At 44.6% G+C, this 23,528-nt stretch overlaps 1 protein-coding gene across 8 annotated transcripts in view; it reads left to right on the forward strand.

Moving 5' to 3' along the window:
• The window catches only part of CTPS2 (CTP synthase 2), a 178,979-nt gene that overhangs the window by 66,924 nt on the left and 88,527 nt on the right, over nucleotides 1–23,528 (forward strand). For all 8 annotated transcript variants that reach the window (XM_075914163.1, XM_075914194.1, XM_075914171.1 and 5 more), the window contains 4 exons: nucleotides 5,784–5,872; nucleotides 7,978–8,072; nucleotides 8,758–8,820; nucleotides 9,966–10,009. In XM_075914163.1, the coding sequence (XP_075770278.1) occupies nucleotides 5,784–5,872; nucleotides 7,978–8,072; nucleotides 8,758–8,820; nucleotides 9,966–10,009 (291 nt within the window). The remainder of the gene's footprint in view (nucleotides 1–5,783; nucleotides 5,873–7,977; nucleotides 8,073–8,757; nucleotides 8,821–9,965; nucleotides 10,010–23,528) is intronic.

Here is a 23,528-nt window from a genome sequence, read left to right on the forward strand (position 1 = left end):
CAGCTCCTTATGCTGCACTAGAACCAAGTAAACCTAGACTATCTCTATAAGTTTTACAAGAATATCTATTATTATAATGATAAAAATATTAGTGTTTCAAAAGAAATAAATTCTTCATACTTCAGAGCTTAAGCTTACCCTTAGCTATTGGAGGTTAGGAGGAAATTTTCCTTGTGGAGGCCGGGTACAAGCTACTATTGGTGATGGGATACTAGACTAGATGGACCACTGGTTGAATCAAGCGTGGCATGTTCTACCTATAACTGTATTACTCTTTCTTGGATATAATAATAATAATAATGATAATAGCACTTGGCTCGGACCTAACACTTTCATCTGAGGATCTCACATTACTTTACAAATAATAAATTAAGACCCACAACATACCTGTGAATTACAGAAGATAACTGCTGTTAACCTCCATTCACAAAGAAGGAAACTGAGGCACAGTACTGGTACTGGAGCCTGGATCTAGAGTCAGTGTTAGAGCCAAGAACTAACCCTGAACTCCTGACTTTAACTGTGCTGGCTCCCACGTAGTATTTTTGATAGAGACTAGTAATAAGCCAGCTGTTTTAGTACAAAATGTCAGTAACTACTCTCAGTCAGAATTTTCGGTAGGGCACTCTACTTTCCCTAAATGTATATCTGTTTGTCACTTGCCTGTTAGTGCCATTCCTTGGCTGCCACTCTAAACCTTCCTTTTGCTTTGGAGCCTCTGCTGAAATATGCGTATGTGAATTATGCAGACTGGGGCAACTGACCATTTGCACCAGAAAGACCCTTCATTTGGAAAGAGCTGTACATTGACAAGGAATGGCACATGACATTAGGGATAAGGGTATGTTAATGGATGAGGTCTGTCTTTATTTTCTCATTTTTTTGAGTGGAGCATCACCCCAAGAAACTCTAATGAATTGGTTTTAATTGACAACAATTGCCTTAAGACACATCCACTATTCTGTTCTTCAATTAATTTGGGAGAGACCGAGCAAGCAGCCTTAGCGAGAGACAATGTTCTGACAGACACGATAGAGATCAGAAATCCTATGGCACAGCATGCTCTCCTTTGGTTCCAAAGTTTTGCTGGAACAGTGTAGGATTTATTTAAGTATTGTCATTGTCATGCCAGATACAGCTTTGCTGCTTAAGTTGTTTTTCTTCCTGGAAGATTCTTCAGTCTGTGTGCACTTGCTGTTTGCACCGTCCCTTCTGCCAAATGACACTGAAAACTGGAGGGATGCAGGGGGAGAGGGCAAATAATGTTAGAGCCCTCTATTAATGAGGGGGTGCATCTACACAGCACCCTAAACTCTAAATAAGATACACAATTTGCGCTATGCAAATTGCATATCTTATCTCAAATCTATTTTGAAATTTAGCACATCTACACAGCACCAAATTTTGAAATAATGTGCTATTTCGAGCCATCCCTTAACCCTTGTGCAACATGCACAAGGAGACTGAGATTCAGTGGATCTGCTTGCGTGCCTACATTTAAGCATGTATGTAGGCAGTTACATGGTGTAAGCCAAGACCAGTGACAAATCTTCCCTAGAGCTAATTCCACTTTAAAAGCTCTTGCAAAACACCTGTGATCCAGCCTGTGGGCTGAAGCAGTCTTTTAATAGAACATTGTGATACCTAACTCATCATGCAACATTTGCATATTTGAGTGATAACCTATAACGTTCAGATAGTTATAAATGTGCTGATTGTGTATTTGATAGTGTAAGCAGAATTAATTTTAAACGTTCAATTATCTAGCTTCTCTTCTCAAAAATACGAAAAAATACAGCATGCTATTTGTGCATAATAACAATATGCATAAATATTTTCTGTTGCATCTTTTGGAACAGAAGAAAATGTTAGTAGATGGTAATTCTCACACCTCAAAACTCCCAGTCAAACAAACCTCAAACAATCCTGTCATTCACCATTGGTATGTTTAAAAGTAAACTTCTAAAGTGGATGATTTTATTTTAGATGAAAGAAAATGGCAAACAAATATTATGGACCAGATATTCAGATGGTGTAAATTGCAGTATTATTAATTATTATGTGTATCAGTAATTAAAATTGAGACCTCCATTGTGTTAGGCACAATCTATGCCAGAGGTGAGCAATAATTTTTAATGGGGGGCCACTCCAAGATTTTGGCAAGTGATCAAGGGCCGCACTTCTGTGGACGGGGGTGTGGGGTCTGGAACAGAAGTTAGGTGCAGAAGGGAGCTTGGGGTAGGAGACTGCGGTAAGGGAGGGGGTGAGGGGTCTGAGAGGGAGTTTGGGTGAAGGAGGGGGCCGAGATCTGGGGAAGGGGCTTGGGATGCATGGTCCAGGATGGAGGTAAAGGTGAAGGAGAAGATTCTGACCTGGGAGAGAGGCTCTAGGAGGGGGTGCATGGTCTGGGAGGGAGTTGTGACCTGGGTGAAGGAGAAGCAGAGGGTTTGGGTGGTGACCTGGGGCAGGGGAATGGGGTGCAGGAGAGGATTCTGGACTGGGGGAGGGGCGTAGGAGGGGGTGGAAGGTCTGGGAAGGAGTTGTGACCTGGGAGAAGGGGAAAAAAAGGGCACAGAGGTGGGGTAGAGCATGTAGTCAGAGGAGAGAGAGGGAGAGTGGGGTGCCAGAGGCAGGCTCTCACTGGGAGGCGCTTACCTAGGCTGCTCCCAGCCAGCAGCCCTGCATAAACCTGAGGCAGAATGCTGCAGTCAGAGGCTGCTGGCTGCTCCTCATGCTCTGTTCCTGGCATGGGGGGCAGAGGGCTTCCCACCCTGCTCCTGCCCCCCAGCAAAATTTCTCAGCTCTTATTGGCTGGAAACTGACGAATGGGAGCTGAGAGATTTTGCTGAAGGGGCGTGGGGGCAGCATACGTAGATTCCCTCCTCCCTTCCCAGCCATCCAGAGCAGATGGCTGTTTAAAGTGTGAGCTGTTCTCTGCCTAAGAGTTCCAGCAAGGTGGCCACGAGCTGGATCCGGTAGCTTGATGGGCTGGATCTGGCCCACTGATAGCCTCTTGGCCACCCCAGTCTATGGATACAGTAATGGACAGTCTTTTCCCTGAGTAACTGAAAATAGAAATGGAAAATTTTAACCTATTTTTATAGAGGAAGAATTGAGACAGAGATTAGGTGATTTGCCCAATATCACAGAAGTTAGTCTGTGGCAGAGCCATGAACTTTTGAGCCAAGATCTTTTGGGTCCCAGTCCAATGCCACAATTATCCTTCTTTTCCCTGTTGACTTCATTGGATCCTCATTTACATCATTTGAGGATCTGGTCCAGAATCTCAGTGTGTCTGACTCAATCTGGAACTGTTGCTGTCTTGAACCAATTTAGAGGGAGGAAAGTACATATAAATGAGACACTGAGAAGGCTACACAATCCATGATAGACACAACCCTACAAAGAATTCCTTACAGACAAACCTCTGCATCTGGACTTAGGACTAGGGGTGCTGGAATAATTTTTGTAATGGGATTGCTGACGATGGAAACCTACCTTGTATTTGATTATTGTTGTTATTATTTCAAGCCAGTGGTGCTTGCAGGATTGGATATTTAGCCAGTATTTTTCACATGCATATTTATTATGAGGATCATTGACAACGCCTGCAGGCTGGTTTTATGCTATAAATGTTTGTTCAACTTCAAGTAATTGCTCATGCCCATGTAGGTGTATGCGTGCAGTGTGCATGTGTCGTCAGAAATTTTTTCCTTTAGTAGTACCTGTTGGACCAGCAGGGGAGCCCCCTTGAGAGGCCCCACTATACTGGTCAATATATACCCAGCTGGCCCTCTACCCCCTCAGTTCCTTCTTACTGCTTGTGATGGTCATTGGAACATGTTCTTGCTCTCCCTAGCAAGCGCCCTTTAGCAGTCACTCATTTCTAAAGTTCTTTGTTCTAGTTTCAACACTGTTCTTATCAATTCTCTGAGTAGTTGTTAAGTACTGTTTTCTAGTGTTAAGGACCCACCATGGGTCGAAGTCTCCGGGAAGTCCCTGTGACAGACCGGGCTCAGGGTGAATTGCTCAAATTCAGGGCTCCTTACTGCACCTGACTGGAGGCCCTTCTTTTATTAGTTTTAAACCTGCTACCCATTAATTTCATTCCCGCTGATCCACCCGGTACTCCTGTGGGTGCAGGAATTCAGGGCATCTCTGATCATCCTCGCGCCCGCATGGCCCAAGCAAAACTGGTTTTCCACCCTTCTGAGTCTGTCATGTGACAGGCCGGTTGTGCTTCTGCTAATCCCAGACCTGATCACACAGGACTCTGGCAGGCTTCACCATCCAGACCTGAGGTCTCTGCACCTGATGGCGTGGAAGCTCCCTGGCTGACAGCAGCGGAGCTTCAGAGTTTGGCCCATATGCAGGGGATGTTGCTGAGGAGCAAGAAATCTTCCACCAGGGCTACTTATCTGGCCAAGCTGAAGTTGTTTTATATCTGGTCTAGTCAGAGGGGGGTGCCCTCTATGGTCACCCCGGTCCCCATGGTCCTAGACTACCTTCTGGATCGTAGGCTGCAGGGGTTCTCCTGCTCCTCGACTAAGGTCCACCTAGTGGCTATCTCCGCCTTTCACCTGGGTGCTGGGCATAAGACCCTCTTTGCAGACCTGATGGTGAACAGGTTTTTGAAGGGCCTGGACAGGCTTTATCCGCATGTTTGGCAGCCTGTTCCCCAGTGGAATTTTAACTTGGTGATTTATGGGACCTCCATTTGAACCCCTGGTGATGGGTTCACTGCTATACCCGTCCTACAAGGTATCCCCGCTGGTTGCCATCACATCAGCCAGGGGCGTGTCCGAGCTGAGGGCTCTCACTTCGGACCCCCCTTACACAGTTTTCTTTAAGAAATAGGTCAGGTTACGCCCCCACCCCGCCTTCCTACCTAAGGTGGTGTCGAATTTCCATGTGTCTTGGGACATTTTCTTGCCAGTCTTTTACCCCAAACCCCACGCATTGGGTAAAGAACAGGCGCTACACACTTTGGATGTTAGGAGGATTTTAGCCTTTTATTTAGAAAGAACAAAGCCTTTCCACAAGTCACCTCAGCTCCTTGTTGCCATTGCAGAAAGGCTGAAGGGTCAGCCAGTCTCCGCTCAGAGGATCTCCTGGATCACGGCATGTATTAGGGAATGCTATGGGCTGGCAGGGCATCCCAGCTCCTCCCCTATTGGCCCACTCGATTAGAGCGCAGGCCTCCTCCACAGCCTTTGTGGCTCAGGTCCCGATCCTGGACATCTACAAGGCCTCCACGTGGTCCTCCGTCCACACCTAGGCTAACCATTACACACTGAAACATCAGGCAAGGGAGGATGCTGCCCTGAGAAGGGCTGTCCTCTACTCCGATCCCGCCTCCTGGGGTTTCTGCTTTGGAGTGATCTACATGGAATGGACATGAGCAATCACTCCAAGAAGAAAGAACGGTTACTCACCTCGTAACTGTTCTTCGAGATGTGTTGCTCATGTCCATTCCAAATTCCGCCTGCCTCCTCTTCCTTGGAGTAGTTCAGTAAGAAGGAACTGAGGAGGTGGAGGGCCAGCAGGGGTATATATTGGCCAGTATAGTGTGTCACCCCTGCTGGCCCAATGGGTACTGCTAAGGAAAAAATTTATGGCAATGTGTGCTTGCTGTGTGCACACACCTTCATGGAGTGGACATGAGCAACACATCTCGTAGAACAACAGTTACAAGGTAAGTAACCGTTCTTTCTACTGTTTAACATTTTGTTGCTTTTTCTGTAGAATGAAGTAATGTTTTCTCATAAATTATTCTTTCTTAGTATATAGATTCAATAGATCTTGAGAATTCTACAGAGGTTGAGAACCCAGTGAAATACCACCAAGCATGGCAAAAATTATGCAAAGCAGAGTAAGTGCCATCAAATATTTTGTATACAAAGTGGAAGAGTTTGGTGATTTGTTGTTTTGTTTAATGTAAATTTTTCCCTGATTTTTCCAGGCTGTTGTATAATTTCAATATCCTATACCATCTTATCTTTCTTTTTCAACTCAACACTTTGCCTTGTAAAAAACATGATGGAAAAGATATTTTATTTTATGTAAAAATATTACACTAATTCTGAAGTGCATTTCAAATGACAGCTAGGGTATACGAGCTAGACTTTTTTTAGGAATTTAGGTTGGTTCCTGACAAAAAGAAATAGCTGCATGTTGGTTTGTGACCAGAAGGAGCTATACTAAAGGAGATACAGGCAGTCCCCGACTTACGTGGATCCGACTTACGTCGGATCCCTAGATACGAACGGGGTGAGGCAACTCCCGCACATGCGCAGCAGCATTCCCGGGGCTCGCTCACCTGGGTCCTAGGATCCTCCTCCTCCTCGGGCCGGCTCTGACTGGGGTCCCACAGAGCTGCCGGGCAGAGGAAAAGTGCCCCCCCCACCCCCCTGCCAGCAACAGGCTGCCCCCTCTCCTGAGCAACAGGCTGCCGAACAGACAAAAGCAGCCTCTCTGCCTCTCCTCCCCTCTATACATGCCGGGCTCCCGGAGCGCAGCAGCGTCCCCGGGGCTCGCTCACCTGGGTCCTAGAATCCACTTTCTCCTCCTCTTCGGCCGGCTCCAACTGGCCTCTGCCTGCAGCAGCTGGCCACAGGGACAGGGATCCCGCAGAGCTGCCGGGCAGAGGAAAAGTGCCTCCCCACGCCCGCTGCCCCCCCCCCTGCGGCCTCGCATCCTGCACGCCTCCCCCCTCCCCCCCTGCCAGCAACAGGCTGCCCCCTCCCCTGAGCAACAGGCTGCCGAACAGCAGACAAAAGCAGCCTCTCCGCCCCTCCTCCCCCTATACATGCTGGGCTCCCTGGGCAAACAAAGACTCCACCAAAACAAACAAAGTGCTGGCCTCATTGTGTTAGCAAAAAAAGGACCCTCCTCCTAGAACCCTGGGTGGTGTGTGGAAATAAAGCTATTAGCTCAAAGCATGGTGCAGAGCTGTTTGGTATTTGATGAGTTACTCCTTTAGTCCTGAGTTTGTCACAGGGACAGAAATAGATGTGAAATCTTCTGAACAGGGGAACAGACAGCAAAACAAACATTAGAGGGGAGTTAACCTTTCCCTATGCTATCCAAAACTAAAACAAATGTTTGGCTAGAGTTTCCCCTACAATATGTACCAGTTCTGACTTACATACAAATTCAACTTAAGAACAAACCTACAGTCCCTATCTTGTACGTAACCCGGGGACTGCCTGTAGTAAGGAAAAAAACATTGCGCCAGAACTTCAACCCCTTCTCTGACCTGTTGGGTGGGATTTAACGGGCCCTAGTGCTTAGATATATTTGAAGAGTTAGGCATTTTCAGAAATGCTGTCTTTTCTCATGTGACTAAAAGATCAATAGTTTATTTTTGCTATTAAACATCATAATAAAAAATGAATACGTAAATGTTGCACACAGGCTTCTAAATGTTCATGATTTTTTTTGTAATTCTGTTTTTATACCTATCAACTCAGTTTGCTAAATTATTAAACTGTCAGCGACCACATGGAAATCAATAGACATTTTGCGATTGATGTCATTAGGACAAGTAGTTCACCCTGTTTAATTAGAGAGAACATTTTACTTTATCTGCTCATCCACAACCATGAGGTATCTGTTTAGTTTTACTCATCAGTTATTGTAAAGGCATCAGCAATACCACCCAACAGTTTAGGGTCAAGAAGCGAAGAAGAATTTTTTAACTTATTAAATCAATAGGAATTTAAGTAGAAAGGATGTAATTACTTGCTTTAGAATTTGGCTAGAACACTAATACATAGTTTCAAAATTTGAAATAAGTCCAATGTTGATGAGGTGTATTTCTCATTAAAGATCACTGATTATGTAAAATATGGTGCTTCTGATCACCATGTTTATTTAATTTTAACCTAACATGTCTATCCTTTAGCTGACACTCAGAGACTTTTTTTTGGTCTTTATTCTGCATCCCAATCATTTTATTTATGTATTTTATTACAGTGGCATTTTGGTCCCAGGAGGGTTTGGATTTAGGGGAACAGAAGGCAAACTTCGAGCAATATCTTGGGCAAGAAAAAAGAAAAAACCTTTTCTTGGTAAGATCTTTCAACTAAGGAAATATGAATGAATGCTGAAGATATGTAGAGGAAGGTGGTTAATTATCATAATTAACTTTAATTAATTCATAGATTTTACATTTTGATTTTTTAAGAGTAATAAATGAGCAACATTATAATTTTATCTCAAGGTATAGGAAGAACATATACGATTCAACATGTTTGTTATATCTGATCATCTCTGTATTGCTTATTTCTTTTAACTGCACATTTCTATTAGAGTAGTGTCCAATTAAGAGCTTAGCCAGGTATGCAGACACATCGAAAGGTGACCTTGTGATACTTACAATCTAAGCCGCATGGTGATTTCTTTGACTAGATCCTAGGGATGAGCCCAGCCAAAATCTTGGAAGTGAACCTACCCAAACTTTCAGCTGTAGATTATCCCTAGTAGGCACATAATATTTAAAATGAAATAAAAGTTATTGAGTAGGACTCTGAGGACATTATTATTCTGAATAATCTAAAGTCACCTTTAAATTTATTGTCCATAATTTTAGTCAATCAGTCTTTAGGATTACCATAATGGAAATTGTCCATGGGTTTGTATTTAGAAATGGGGCAGCCAGAAATCAAAACAGGGGGTATTCCAAAGGCTGAATCGAGACTACTTTGTAAATTCTGCTTTCTATTCTGTGATACTGTTCTCTTCTCTTTTTTGCAGGAGTTTGCTTGGGGATGCAGCTGGCAGTGGTGGAGTTTGCAAGAAACTGTTTAAAGTGGAAAGGTGATTTTACAATCCTAGTATAGATTTGGCTCACTTTGAAGAAAGCTTATTCTTTATATGAACTTTATATTATTCAGATCATAGTATTAAGCATTTAGTTCAATTTGAACAAATTCTAAGAGCTAGACAGCTAGACTGTGAATTGGACTGCATGCCTATGAGTAAGAACTCCCTTTCCATTCCTGTGCAGACTACTCCGATCTTGGTTTCAGGAGCATAGGAATAAACTGGGTAGCTCATCGCTATACTCTCTCCCTCGAGCAGGTGGGTAGGTAGTGGTGGGGAATTGGAGAAGTGTTGACTGCACCCCCTACTCAGTGATCAAAGTAGCCAAATAAGTGCAAGGAGGGTAGTAATTTAGTGCTTTAGTTCTTGGTTTAGGCCAGCAGTAAATTGTTACTCTCAGAAACAAGTAGGTAACAGGGGAGAAAGTGAGACCGGTGAGTGTTTACTAAAATGTCTACATTTCTAGCTGGGGTTATAATTCCCAGTTCACCAAGACATACCACACTAGCTCTGATATGGCTGGCATGCTAAATATAGAGTGTGGTTGCAGCACGAATGCAAGAAGAGAGGCTAGCCACATTGAATACATAGCTGATGGAGATCTTAGGTATGTGCTTGGGTTGGGGCAACTACCCTGTCTCGCTACTCAGTGGTAGGACAGATATGTTTTCCTAAGCTGGGAATCACATCCCTTTTCAACATATAGTCTTGCCCAGCAACTGCTCCAAGGGCGCTGCACTTTACACACATTCCTTTTGAAGACTGTGCATAGGGGTTCAAGCCAACAAAACTGATGCGTAAGATACCAAAATGGGGGTCACTACCCTAGTTTAATGGGGTTGCCAGGCCTGGCATTAGACTTGCTGGAGCCAGGACTCAAGCCCAAGATCCACCATACAGGGCCAAAGCCTAAGAGCTTCAATCTTAGGGGGCAGGATTTGAGTTACAGGACCTGCGCCCCACCTAGGGCTGAAGCCTTTGGTTTTTGCTCCAGAGCATCAAGGCTTAGGTGGGCTCAGGCTTTAATCAGCCCCTCCCCCCCGGATCGTGTAGTGATTTTTATTGTGACAACGGGGTGACAGTGCAGATTTAAGATGATGAAAGTGTATGATGGTTATTCTAAATTTTTTATGTTCCAGATGCAAATTCTACAGAATTCGACCCAAACACAAAATTCCCTGTGGTAAGTACTGATTTGTCTCTGCTGTGTGTTTTCTTAATATCTCTTGTTTGCCTTGGCTAGATGAAAGGTGGTGTATCATTTTCATGTGTTGTAACATGAAGAGATGCCTGTTGTCCATATTCAGAATATTTATTGCTTGAATAGAAACTCAGCACTATAATGAAAATACGGTGCTGATTTTTATATCAGAGCCATTTCCATGGATAAGGTTTGTTTCAGAATAAAACATAAGAAGTTACAAAAGACAAATTTTTGCAATAAAATTGCAGGAAGAATAAAGAAAAGTACCAATATAACGTTTTTATGTGATTGTTGTTTTTTTTAATTGGTTCTAGTGTCACAAAGAAAAAGTCCTTTGGGACAGTTTTCTATGCTGTCTTTGATAGGATCATCCCAAAGCAGAGAAAAATTGGCCAAGGATTTAAAAATATCATGGTGGATTTAATAAAAGTGAAAGTACAAATGGTTCCAGTAGTATTGATTTGGGGTGTTCAAGACAGAGAGTTCTCTAGACTTGATAACATAAAGTTGCACTCACACCATCCAAGTATGCTCTGGCAAAATCTTGGAATGGAGTCGCTTATAATATCTCACCTCTGAGGAGGGCATGTGATATTCTTATAACAGAAAAGGTCACTGATGACTTGAAATATGGGGATTTTTAGAATATGAAAAAGATAATACAAGATAAATGTTTTAGACATATATATTGAATTAATAGATTGCTAGATGTTAAACTGCTGCTCCAGTGTCCATCTTACTCCAGATGTGTTGGATTTTGTCTGGAATTGGGTGACAGGAAAGGGATCATGTGATAATTACCTGTTGTGTTTCCTCCCTCTGGAACATCTGGCGTTGGCCATGGTTGGCAGACAGGATACTGGGCTAGTTGGACCTTTGGTCTGACCCAATATGGATGTTCTTACGATTATAGCCTGAAATGTTAAAATGCACATCTGCAAAATGTGATTTTTTGTTTTTTGTTTTTTTCTTAATTGATCCTGAAATATGAATATTGACAGGGGTAAGGTAAATTGTCAGAGTGCTGTCCAGAATTTGTCTGCATGCCTTTGGTTGAAATCAGTGTGAGCTTTGAAAATTTACTCAGATGTAAACAAGTGGAAAATCAAACATTGCATCAAATATAGTTTAAAAAGTCACATTTTACTTACACACTTCTTTTGAATCTAAGAAAAATGGATCCTGATGAACTCCACAAGTCAATATACTCTTGAAACTGAGAATATTATCAAAATTATATTAAGTCTGTTTGGTGGGTGTTTAGCTGCAGAAAGGCTAGCCTAAAGGGAAGATTGTGATCTTAGGACACATTGAATGCTTGTCCCTGGAAATTGGCACCCACAGAATTTCTTCCTATCTTTCCATTACTGTTCCTTTCTTTTCTGTATTTCACTTACTAAACCTTGTTGGAGGTGACATTCATCCCGTTCCAAATATTCTTGTCAATAATTTCATTTTAATTATCCAGATGTTGCTGTGTTTCTTTGCTTGTTAAGTGATCTTTGTAACATGCCATTGAAGCACTATGGATTATTTGTATCCTTTTAACATCCCTTAGTTCTCACTAAAGATGGACCTGAACTCATACTTTAGATGTGAATGCCCCATACTTTCAGTTAATTTTGATCCAGGTCAGAATCAGGATTTAAACATGCCAGCTTGGCTCATTGTTATTTTTTACTTTATGTGCCGTATTCTTTTATCAATGATCAGAGAGGGAGCTGCTGATTATTATAGTGTTATAGTAACCAGTTTCTGTTTGTGTTGTTGCCTTTTGTGAGGCATTATTGCTGCATTCTAACTAAGATGTTTTTAGCCTGTTCATATCCGTACTTCAACTCTAACAGCAGTATTATGTGATAGTGCAATAGCAGTCCTGAATGTTAGAACAATAGCAAGTGGGCATTTGCGTTGAAGACCCCAGTTTGAAGATAAATAGAAAGAGACCTGAAGTTTGCAGGTGGAAAGGGTGGGAAAAGAGCTGTTGATTGACACTTCAGGAGAGAAGAAAGAATCTGTGTATTTGGGAAGTACACTGCAGGTACATCTGCACTGCAATTAAAAACATGCAGCTGGTCTGGGCCACTGGCTCCTGTCCCTTCATCGAAGGGGCAGTTTAATTGTGGTGTAGATGAACCTGAGGCCAACCTCTAGGATATTCTGTGAGGGGCTAGGAGCCCAGAGCTCATGCTGCGATCTGAACTGCAATGCCTAACCCACAATTAAACAGCCCCTTAGCCCGAGTCAGCTGGCGTGGGCCAGCTGCAGGTGGCTAACTAGAGTGTAGACAGACTTTAGTGCTATCAGAGAGAGATCTGGAGAGTTGAAAAGAAGAGCCCAGAGTAAAAGGCAACAGTGAAAAAGATAGAAAGAGAACTGTAGGAGCTCAGTTACGTAACAAACTAAAAGAAGAAATATATGCTGCATGTGTTCTCCCTGACTGCTCTGTGATTTGGAAATGCCAGGGTCTTACACCTATGGAAGAAAAGATTTTCTATGATTCTACAATACAGGGAGTAACAAGTAATAAATATATTGAGGAGAATGACAGGGAAATGGAGGGCAGAGCATGCACGGAAGAAATTAAGGGGAGGGTGAACTTGGGACTCTCAGTAATAAATAGGCTGGAGATGTACATTTCAAGTGGGAGGACAAGTGATAAGAATGGGAGAAAAATGACTTGCAAAGTAAGAATGGGAAGAAGAGGACCAGCAAGAAAGAATGTGTAAGAGAATATGTGATGGAAAAACTATCAAGAGAAAATCAAAGAGAAAAGGACTTGGAACTCCAAGACCTCGGAACCTGTGCCATAGACCAGACGGCATGGTAAAGGCTTGTGAGTGCCTTTGACACCGTACAAATGGGAAAAGGCATTTAGAAGTGAATTGAAGCTCATACTTACAACAACACGTGGCTGGTGTACAGACATACCACGAATCGCTGGGTGATCTGCAACATTTTGACTGTACTGAAGGAGAAGCAAGACATGCATTCAAGTATAGTTTATATGAAAAAATAAAGAAAATAATGGGATAAATGTAAAATCTGAATGTCATAAAAAATTAATGTAATTAATGCAGTCTCAACAGTTTGTGTATGATGTGCATCACAGCTACTCTGCAACACATATTTGACTCAATCTGTATAGCAGGAATACTGTTATTTGACAGCTGAACTCTGAGTGAGGCAAAGAGAAACTTAAATTGTTTCAACTGGGCATCTTACCATATTAACACTTATAAAGGTAAAGTCTTAGTTTAGCAGAGCCTGTACTGCGTTAAAAATATTTTGATATAGTTTATAGTAATGGACAGAAGTAATTGAAGGAGGAGCAGATTAGTGAGGTTTGTGGATTATTGAGGCAATACAGTAGATTTCTTGCTCTATAAGGGCTATGTCTAGACTAGAATGGGAAGCGATTGTCTGGGAAGGAGTACGGCAGAAAGGGATCTAGGGGTTATAGTGGACCACAAGTTGAATATGAGTTAGCAGTGTGATGCTGTTGCAAAGAAAGCAAACATGATTCTGGGATGCATAAACAGGTGTGTTGTGAGTAAGACACGAGAAGTCATTCTTCCGCTCTACTCTGCGCTGGTTAGGTCTCAATTGGAGTATTATATCCAGTTCTGGGCACCGCATTTCAAGAAAGATGTGGAGAAATTGGAAGGGTTCAGAGAAGAGCAACGAGAATGATTAAAGGACTAGAGAACATGACCTATAAGGGAAGGCTGATGGAATTAGGTTTGTTTAGTTTAGAAAAGAGAAGATTGAGGGGGGACATGATAGCAGTTTTCAGATATCTAAAAGGGTGTCATAAGGAGGAGGGAGAGAACTTGTTCATCTTGGCCTCTGGGGATAGAACAAGAAGCAATGGGCTTAAACTGCAGTAAGGGAGGTTTAGGTTGGACATTAGGAAAAAGTTCCTAACTATCAGGGTAGTCAAACACTAGAATAAATTGCCCAGGGAGGTTGTGGAATCTCCATCTGTGGAGATATTTAAGAGTAGGTTAGATAAATGTCTATCAGGGATGGTCTAGACAGTATTTGGTCCTGCCATGAGGGCAGGGGACTGGACTCGATGACCTCTCGAGGTCCCTTCCAGTCCTCGAATTCTATGATTCTATACAGAATTTTTTCAAAAAAAAGTGACCTTTTTTCGAAAAAACTTCACCTGCGTCTAGACTGCAGTCACGTTCTTTCTAAATTAAATTGAAAGAATGCGGTGGTTTTTTCAGCAGCAGTAAACCTAATTTTACAAGGAAGATCGCCTTGTAAAGAGCTCTTTCAAAAAAAGGAGGTCCTGAATGCAAACAGGGCTTTTTCGAAAGAGAGCGTCCAGTTTTTTCGAAAGTGTTATGGCTGTCTAGACGATCTCTTTCAAAAGATGTTTGTAGTCTAGACATACCCTAAGAGCTGATGAGGGAACACCATGTGACTCCCATGGTAGCACCCGCAGTAACTCAGTAAGGGTTGAAACAGAAGTAGAAAATTTAGGGTATGTTTACACTATGGAGAAGATCGACCATCAGGAGGTCGATCTTCTAGAATTCAATTTAGCAGGTCGAGTGCAGACCCCCAAATCAAACATTGAGAGCAGCCCCCACCAACGTCCTGTACTCATTCTGGAAGGAGTAAGGGAAGCCGACAGGAGCACGTGCCCCTGTTGGCCTCCTGCAGGGTAGGCTCAGCTTAAGTTAAGTGGATTCCAGCTACACATTTTGCATGGCTGATGGTGTATCATAAGCCAACCTGCCTGGTCTAGTGCAGACCTAGGCTTATTGTGCTCCTCTTCCTTGTGCTGGCTACTGCTTCTCCAAAAGTTGCTCCTGAGGAATAGTGGTGGTGAAACACTGATAATCAAGTAACAGTTGTGTTTTGCTTGTTTTTCTTTTTTTAGTAAAAAATAGGACCATGCCAATAGGCAAAGGCTCTCGGGGCAGGTGTGGAATCTGAAATTTCTTGTAACTCTTTTTATTGTACTACACAATAGTATTGACAACTTCAGGTGTTCAGAAATCATGGGTTGAACCCCAGAAATTGTGAGATAGGCTTAATACTAATTACATTTTTAAAAATAATTAATGCATTTGGGATATTTTTTATTTGGCATTTGAGATTTGAGCTTATAAGAGTGTGTTTTTCACTTTTCTCTCCAACCAAGAAGGCTAGAAACTTACTGCAATAAAAAGAAAAACTGAAAGGCAAGATTTGTACACAATCCCCTGACTAAAGGAACTTTGGCTAAGAAAAGAACAAAATATCACAAAAATCATAAAAAAATCAGAATAATTGACATCACTATTAATTAACTGTGTCCTTTCAATTATAATGGCCCAAGTGATATTGCTTTAATAGAATGTACAGAGCCTGTTTAATCAAAGGTTTTTAACACTGTGAAGATTTTCTTTTGAGATTTTGGCTTTTAATTCTAAAGTTGAAGAGATAAATGTTATGACTTGACTTGTTTGAAGAGTAACGAATGCATATTTAAACAGTAAGGGAGTTTCTTACCGAGTTGTTGATCTATATCAGTTCAACTATTATTCATATGTTTCATCTTGTTGCATAGTTCAGTGTGATTACAAAGCATTACTTGGCATTGATCCTACTGACACACCCAGGAACTTTATGCACGTAAGCACTCCTGTTGAGCTCCGTGGGTAAGGAGATAAGTTAGTCTGTAAGTGATGCAGGACTGGAGCCATAGTGCACAGTTGATATTTCAGTGCTGAGGAGCCATTTGATAGTTTCTGAATAGAAAACAGTGGTTTATGAGTTTCTGTCATGAGTTGCAAATGTGTAATGCTGTTTAATTGTGTATGATTACTTGCATGCATAAAGTTGCTCATGTACATAAATATTTCCGGGGTTGGGCCCATGGTCAGAATTGAAATAAAAACAAGTTGCATGAAAATGCTTTATATTTGGCCGAAAATGATTACCCAAAAATACAAATTTTTCTCCAAGAAACACTAGCTACACATTAATTTAAGTGTACACACTAATCTATTTTAGGTACTTTATTTTACCTCACAATCTTTAATTTAGCCTCTCCAATATCTCTTTGAAGTAGTAAAGTGCTCTTATCCCTGTTTTACCGGTGGGGAATTGAGGTACAGAGAGGTTAAGTGAATTGCCCAAGGTTACAGAAGACATCTGTGGTAGAGTAGGGACTTGAACACAAATTTCCCCAGTCCTAGGCGAGTGCCCAAACCAATGGCCTGTCCTTCTTCTTACAGAGCTACCTTACTTTTAATTTCATTTCCTTATGTTTCATTACTTTCTTCTCCATAAGATAAGTAATAATACAAATTATAACAACGATGATGCTAGAATTGTCTGATGTAGGTCATGTGCTGAAAAGATTAAAAGGAGTATCTAAAATTATGGCAGATGTTTTAATGTGTAAAAGTAACTTCCTCTGATGTGGATCTGATCATACTCCTCCCAAAGATAGCTATAAATCTGTATGGGGCAATAGAGAGGACTGATGCTGCGAGGCTAATTGGGCTTGTGTTGAAAAGAGGAATGAATATGCCTAAATATTTATTAAAAAACAAATTCTACACTTCCTTGAAGTCAGCGTCTTAGCTCCTAATAATTTATTGAAAGAGGATGTTATTATTATGCATACATTGTAATTTAATTATCTATATAATTAAAAAAAACCTCAGAATTTGTACATGTACAACCAAATCAGAAAATGTTTTATCATTTTTGTGAAAGAGTGAAATCTACATTTGAGTACGCTCTTTTAGAATATTTTCAGGGCATCCTCAAGTGCATTCTTTTTAAATGTATATAAAATGCCCCTTCTGTAAGGCTGACAGGAATTAGGATCTGAACCAACAGAGATATGTCTCCTCTGCCCTTTGCAGCTATGTTGTCACATAAATTGATCCCAATGTGGTGTGAAATATGGTGTGTAGCACTTTCAACATCCATTTTCTTTAGTGGGAGTCAAAGACACTTTGCACATTTCAGGATTGGACCATAAAAGGGATCGGATCTGCCTTTAAGAAAAGGTATTTGCAAGTTTCATTTTATCAAAACAAAAACAAAAACAAAACCTCCTCTAAAATGGGAACTGGTGTTATAGCTGGCTTTACAGGTAAAATGATTTTCACGGAAATAGATACATCGTTCCACCGACTGCTATCCAAGCCTATCTCTCATAACTGTGGACAATGTTGCTTGCTAAAAGGCTCCTGAAAAGAGCAAAGTGTTATCGTTAAAAAATGTAAACAGTGAAGTAAATTTTTGGAACATTTTTTTCTTTGAGCAGTCTGTCATAAGGCAGAATGTGATGTCAGTAAAGAGAATGGTGGATGCTCTGCTTGTAGTTATTTACTTTAGTGTAACAATCATCCATCTAATTCATCATCAGTTGATTTTTTTCAGGGTCCTCTGAAAAATAAATAGAATGTAATCATGGAATTAAATGCTCTACCAGAATGGATATGTACAAGCAGGACAAATTAAGGTTAAATAAACAACCTTAATTCTGACATTTTCAAACATCGAGTGCTTGATTTTCTAATCTGAATAATGTTCTTTTCAAATTAGTTATTAAATGTACCTTAAAGTTGTTATAGTCAATGGATATAAAAGGCATTTTCGATGTCAATAGCAAGAATATGCAAAAGCTGATTTATAATGAAGGTATCTAAACCTTATTTTCTTCTTCAAGTGATTGCTCATGTGCATTCCAATATAGGTGTGCGCGTGCAGCGTGCACGCACTGTCGGAGACTTTTCCCCTCAGCAGTACCCTTAGGGCCAGCAGGGAGCCCCCTGGAGTGGCACCGATATATCGGCCCATATATACCCCTGCTGGCCCCCTCACCCACTCAGTTCCTTCTTACCGCCGTGACAGTCGTTGGAAGAACCCTCAACTCGTCTTCAAGTTGTTCTCTTCACTGTTCTTCTCCTTCGTTAGCAATCATCTGTTAAGTACCTGTTAATTTAGTTAAAGACGTTCATTTGTAGTTTTCTTTTCACTCCGCCGCAGTGCACCATGCGCCTGTGGCATGGCATGCCCGGCCCGCAAGGCTTTAAGCCCTGCAAGAAGTGCTACAATTCTATGCCATGTGGTAACCCACACTCATCGTGTTTGAAGTTCCTGGGAGAATTGCACATTACAGATGCATGCAAGATTTGTAAGGCATTTAAGTCCAGGACCAAACGAGAGAGCAAGTTGCAGCTCAAGGCACTCCTGATGGAGGCAGCACTCTGGCACCGGCACCGGCTCTGGCTCCGGTACTGGCACAGGACTCGGCATCAAACTCCAACAGCACACCAGCCTCGGTGTGTGACAGCTCCGCACACCATGCCTCCCTGGTACCGCACAGGGCTAGACGTCTCTCCAGTCGCCGGTACCGATATGGAAGAGGAGGCCTAATAAGGGTTGGTCCCCGCCCAGGCACATGCCCTCTGTGCGCTCTACAGTGGGGCACATGGCACCAGCCAGTCCAGAGCCTGGGCCTTCTAGGTCAGGTGACTACTCTTCCCACCGGAGGGATGTGAGTCCTTCAGAGGATTTCCCGGACCCGTCCACCCCGGAGGCTTTGGAGGTAGCAAGGGTCCTTATAGACTCTTTTCCCTCCCCTCTGCCAACTCTGGCACCCTCAAGATGGCACGGGGATGCCCGGTACTGCTCCCCTCCTAGGGTGCCTGGCGAAACGGTCCTCGTAGATTGGCTTCTGTCACACCAGGTCCATGAGTCCCTCCATCAGCGATTCCTTTGGTCCGGTCCCCCACGTCGGCCCACTTGCTACCTCCAGGCAAGTCGTTCCCAGGCCCAGGGGAGAGCGCAGCTCTGGTGAGCCAACCTCTTCCCCCTCCCTCCGTGGCCACTTCGGATGAACCAGGCCATACAGATGCCCCTGTAGGCGATATGGCAAAGGGGTCATTGTCCTCCTCAGCAGACGAGGCTCTGGCCAACTCTGCGCCCTCCATGCCCTCCATGGATGCTAGGGCCCACCAAGACCTCCTCCACCGTCTGACCCAAAGTCTGGGAGTCCAGGCAGACAAGGTCTCTGAGGACTTGGACCCAACCGTCGACATTTTGTACACAGACACTCTCGCGTGGCGTTGCTGATCAACAAGACGGTAGCCCAGATCTCAGCAGCCTTGTGGCAAACCCCAGCGTCCATCCCACCCACTGATAAGCGTGCAAAACAGAGGTACTTTGTCCCTCTGGAGGGTAATGAACACTTCTTCTCCCACCCTCCCCCAGGTTCTTTACTAGTTCAGGCAGTCAACCAGAGGGAGAGGCACGGACAGCCCACGGCCACCCCTAAGAACAGGGAGGCTAAAAAGACCTCCTTACTGGGTAGAAAACTCTACGCAACTGGGGGCATCCAATACCGAATTGCCAACCAACAAGTCTTTCTGTCCACGTATGCCTACAACATCTGGGCGTCAATGGACAAGTTTACAGACTTGCTCCCCAGACACTCCCGTGCGGAGTATAACGCCCTTCAGGAGGAGGGGAGAGTAATTTCCCGAACTGTGCTACAAGCAGCACTCAATGTGGCTGATGCAGCTTCTCGAGTCATGGCCACCGGGGTGATCCTGCATCGCAGTTTGTGGCTTCAGGGCTGCGGAGTGCCGCCGGAAGTCTAAAACACATTGCAGGGCCTCCCTTTCGAAGGCATGTTGCTCTTTTCCGAGCAAACTGACCAGCAGCTCCATGGCCTGAAGGACACGAGAGCCACATTAACGTCCTTAGGCCTTCACACACCGCCTCCCAGAGGCGTTCATATACTAATAGGAACACCCCTAGAATGCCTCCACAGGGCCCACACCCTGATTTTACCCGTTGTAGGGTCAGGGGTAATAATAGCAGGAACAATAGTCATTGCCCTTGCCCATCCCCGGATTCTAACCAGGGGCCCCCCAACATGCCCCCCGGACCCTGACAGGGCTTTTGATGGGACCCCAGAGGGCTTCTTACCAGTCTCCCTGTTACCCTTCTGGGACTGTTTATCTCGTTTCCTCCATGCCTGGCGGTCTATTACTTCTGACCGATGGGTTCTGGAGATAGTGGAAATGGGTTATGTAATCCCCTTCCACTCGCCCCCTCCTTCCCAACCCCCTACCCCATCCCTTTTCAGGGACCCCTCTCACGAGCCTCTGTTACAGGAGGAGGCTCGCCACCTTCTCACATTGGGGGCGGTAGAACGAGTTCCCCATGATTTTCTAAACAGAGAATTTTATTCCTGCTATTTTCTGGTTCCAAAAGCAAAAGGGGGCCTTCACCCAAACCTGGACCTCAGAGCTCTAAACCTCTTCATCGTCAAGACAGAATTCAAAATGGTGACTCTTGTGTCCATCATTCCCTAACCCCTGGAGACTGGTACGCTGCCCTCGACTTAAAAGACTCTTATTTTCATGTTTCAATTGCACCCTTCCACCAAAGGTTCCTGCGATTCACTGTGGGCCAGGACCACTGCCAATTCACTGACCTTTCCTTTGGTATTTCTACGGCCCCCCGGGTCTTCACCAAATGTATGGCGATGGTGGCTGCCAAACTCAGAAAAAGGGGAGTCCAAGTGTTCCCTTATTTGGATGACTGGCTCCTCCGAGGTAACCCAGGTGAGAGATCGCATCGCCATAGTCCGTGAACTTTTTCAAGATCTGGGTCTTCTTTTAAACCTGGACAAATCCACCTTAACTCCTACTCAGACAATAGAATTTGTGGGTGCGACTCTGGATTCCCGGTCTCAGAGAGCCTCTCTACCCAGCTCCCGCTTTCTTATGCTACAGTCAGTGGACAGGTCACTCCAGAACTTTCCAGTGACCACCGCCTGGGTTTGCATGCGTCTATTGGGCCCCATGGCTGCCTGCACTTATGTAATGCAACACACCAGACTGCACATGCGCCCGCTTCAGATGTGCCTATCGCGAGTCCATAACCCAGCTGTCCACTCCTGGGACAGAATGTTAACCATCTCCACCCCTGTCCTCCTCACACTAGAGTGGTGGACCCATCAAGCGGAAGTCTGTGCAGGGCTCCCGGCCAGTCCCGTCCATCCGACTGATCACAGACGCGTCAGACACGGGTTGGGGAGCCCACCTGGGAGAGCTGCACACTCAAGGTATGTGGTCCTCCAGCGAAACCTCCCTGCATCTCAACGTCAGGGAACTCAGGGCGGTCCGACTGGCTTGTGCGATTTTCCTTCCCCACTTGAGGGGCAAGACTGTCCTCATCCTGTCAGACAACATAACAGTGATGGCCTATATAATCAATCAGGGCGGGGCTCGTTCACCTCACCTGTGCTCAGAGGTGATCAGCTTATGGGAACTCTGCCTCAGGGTGGATATCCTCCCGATGGCCTCATATCTCCCTCACAGAACGTCCTAGCGGACAGATTGAGCAAATTGTTTGCGAGCCACGAGTGGTCCCTGCGTTGGGACGTTGCCCGATCCATCTTCTGCATGTGGGGGTTTCCCCATCTGGATCTGTTTGCCACAGGGCAGAACATGAAGTGCCCCCACTACTGCTCCCTCATGAGACAGGGATGGGGGTTCCAAGGGGACGGTCTCCTCCTCCACTGGCTGCAAAGCCTGCAGTACGCCTTCCCGCCCTTCCCACTAGTTCACAGAGTCCTGTTGAAAGTGCGGGAGTTATGGGCATCATTAATTCTAATTTCCCCAGCGTGGCCCAGACAGCATTGGTTTTCGACCCTCTTCGACCTCTCATGCAAGAGGCCTGTAACCCTCCCATTAGTCCCGGGCCTGATATCCCAGGACTTGGGCAGGCTTCACCACCCAGACCTACAGTCCCTCCACTTGACAGCATGGAAGCTCCATGGTTAACTGCAGAGAAGCTCCAGTGCTCTCAACGAGTCCAAGAAGTGCTTCTGGGTAGCAGAAAACCTTCCACTAGAACTACGTACCTCGCTAAGTGGAAGTGGTTCTTCTGTTGGAATTCTCAGAAGGGGGTACACCCGAGGTAGGCACCAGTCCCCTTGATCCTGGATTACCTGTTGGACTTTAGGCTCCAGCATCTCTCTTCCTCTTCCTATAAGGACTGGACAGACTCTATCCGCATGTCCGGCAACCCATTCCCCAGTGGGACCTAAACCTGGTACTATCCAAACTTATGGGGACCCCATTCGAACCGCTAGCCACATGCAGCCTCCTTCGCCTCATACGTGGTGTCCCTCCTACTGGCAATCAAATCTGCGAGGCGGGTGTTTGAGCTCAGGGCTTTGCCATCAGAGCCCCCCTACACAGAATTTTTTAAAGACAAGGTCCGGCTCCGCCCTCACCCATCTTTTTTGCCGAAGGTAGTTTCTGTATTCCACATTTCCCAGGATATTTTCTACTAGTGTTTTACCCAAAACCGCATGCATCTGGGAAAGAACAAGCTTTACACATGTTAGATGTCTGTAGGGTGTTAGCCTTTTATTTGGATAGGACCAAACTGTTCTGAAAATCACCACAACTTTTTGTAGCCATCGCAGAATGCATGAGAGGCCAACCTGTATCCACTCAGTGGATCGCCTCATGGATAACCACCTGTATCAGGGAGTGCTACTCTCTAGCGGGCATTTCAGCCCCGACACTTAGAGCTCACTCAACGAGAGCTGTGGTAGCTTCCACCGCTTTTGCAGTGCAGGTTCCCATCCTGGACATCTGTAGGGCTGCCACATGGTCCTCGGTCCACATGTTTGCTAACCATTATGCACTGTCCCATCAGGCCAGAGAGGATGCTGCCCTAGGTAGGGCGGTCCTTAACTCCTCCTTGGTCTCGACATCCAGCCGTCCACCTAGTTAGGTTCTGCTTTGGAGTCACCTATATTGGAATGCACACGAGCAATCACTCAAAGAAGAAAGAACGGTTACTTACCTTGTGTGACACGGTTAGGCCAGGGAGCTGCTGCAGAGAAGGGAAAAGGCAGCCCAAAAGGGGAAAAAACCCTGTGAGAAGAAGCAGAGAACTGTAGCCCAGTTAGATGCAGCTGGGAGGGAGCTGGCTCAGGCAAATTGGGGCCAGCTGACTCCTCTGCTGTCTGAAGGCCTTTAAAAGCCTCAGCAGTTAGAGGCTGGGGAGGGAGAGTGAGAGGACGAAAGGAAGGTGGTGGAGAGACAGAGAGGAAGAAATCGGAGAGAACAATTTTGGCCAAGCACTAGGTAAAGGCAGCTAGGGAGGGAGCCTGAGGGCACCTGGCTGGGCTCCCTACCATTGAGACCTGATGAAAAACCCCAAACTCGGGGGCTAAGAGGAGGAGACCTACCCAGTGGTGGCTTGGGGAAGAGGGGCCCTTGCCACACTTGTAACTGTAATTCGTCAAGATGTGTTGCTCATGTCCATTCCAAATCCCCGCCCACTGCCCTTTATCTGGAATATGCCGGTAAGAAGGAACAGAGTGGGTGAGGTGGCCAACAGGGGTAAATATGGGCCAATATTTCGGCGCCACTCCAGGGAGCTCCCTGCTGGCCCTAAGGGTACTGCTGAGAGAAAAGTCTCCACTGGTGCGTGCACGCTG

Source organism: Pelodiscus sinensis, chromosome 1, assembly GCF_049634645.1.
Source record: "Pelodiscus sinensis isolate JC-2024 chromosome 1, ASM4963464v1, whole genome shotgun sequence".
NCBI classification, from domain to species: Eukaryota; Metazoa; Chordata; order Testudines; family Trionychidae; genus Pelodiscus; species Pelodiscus sinensis.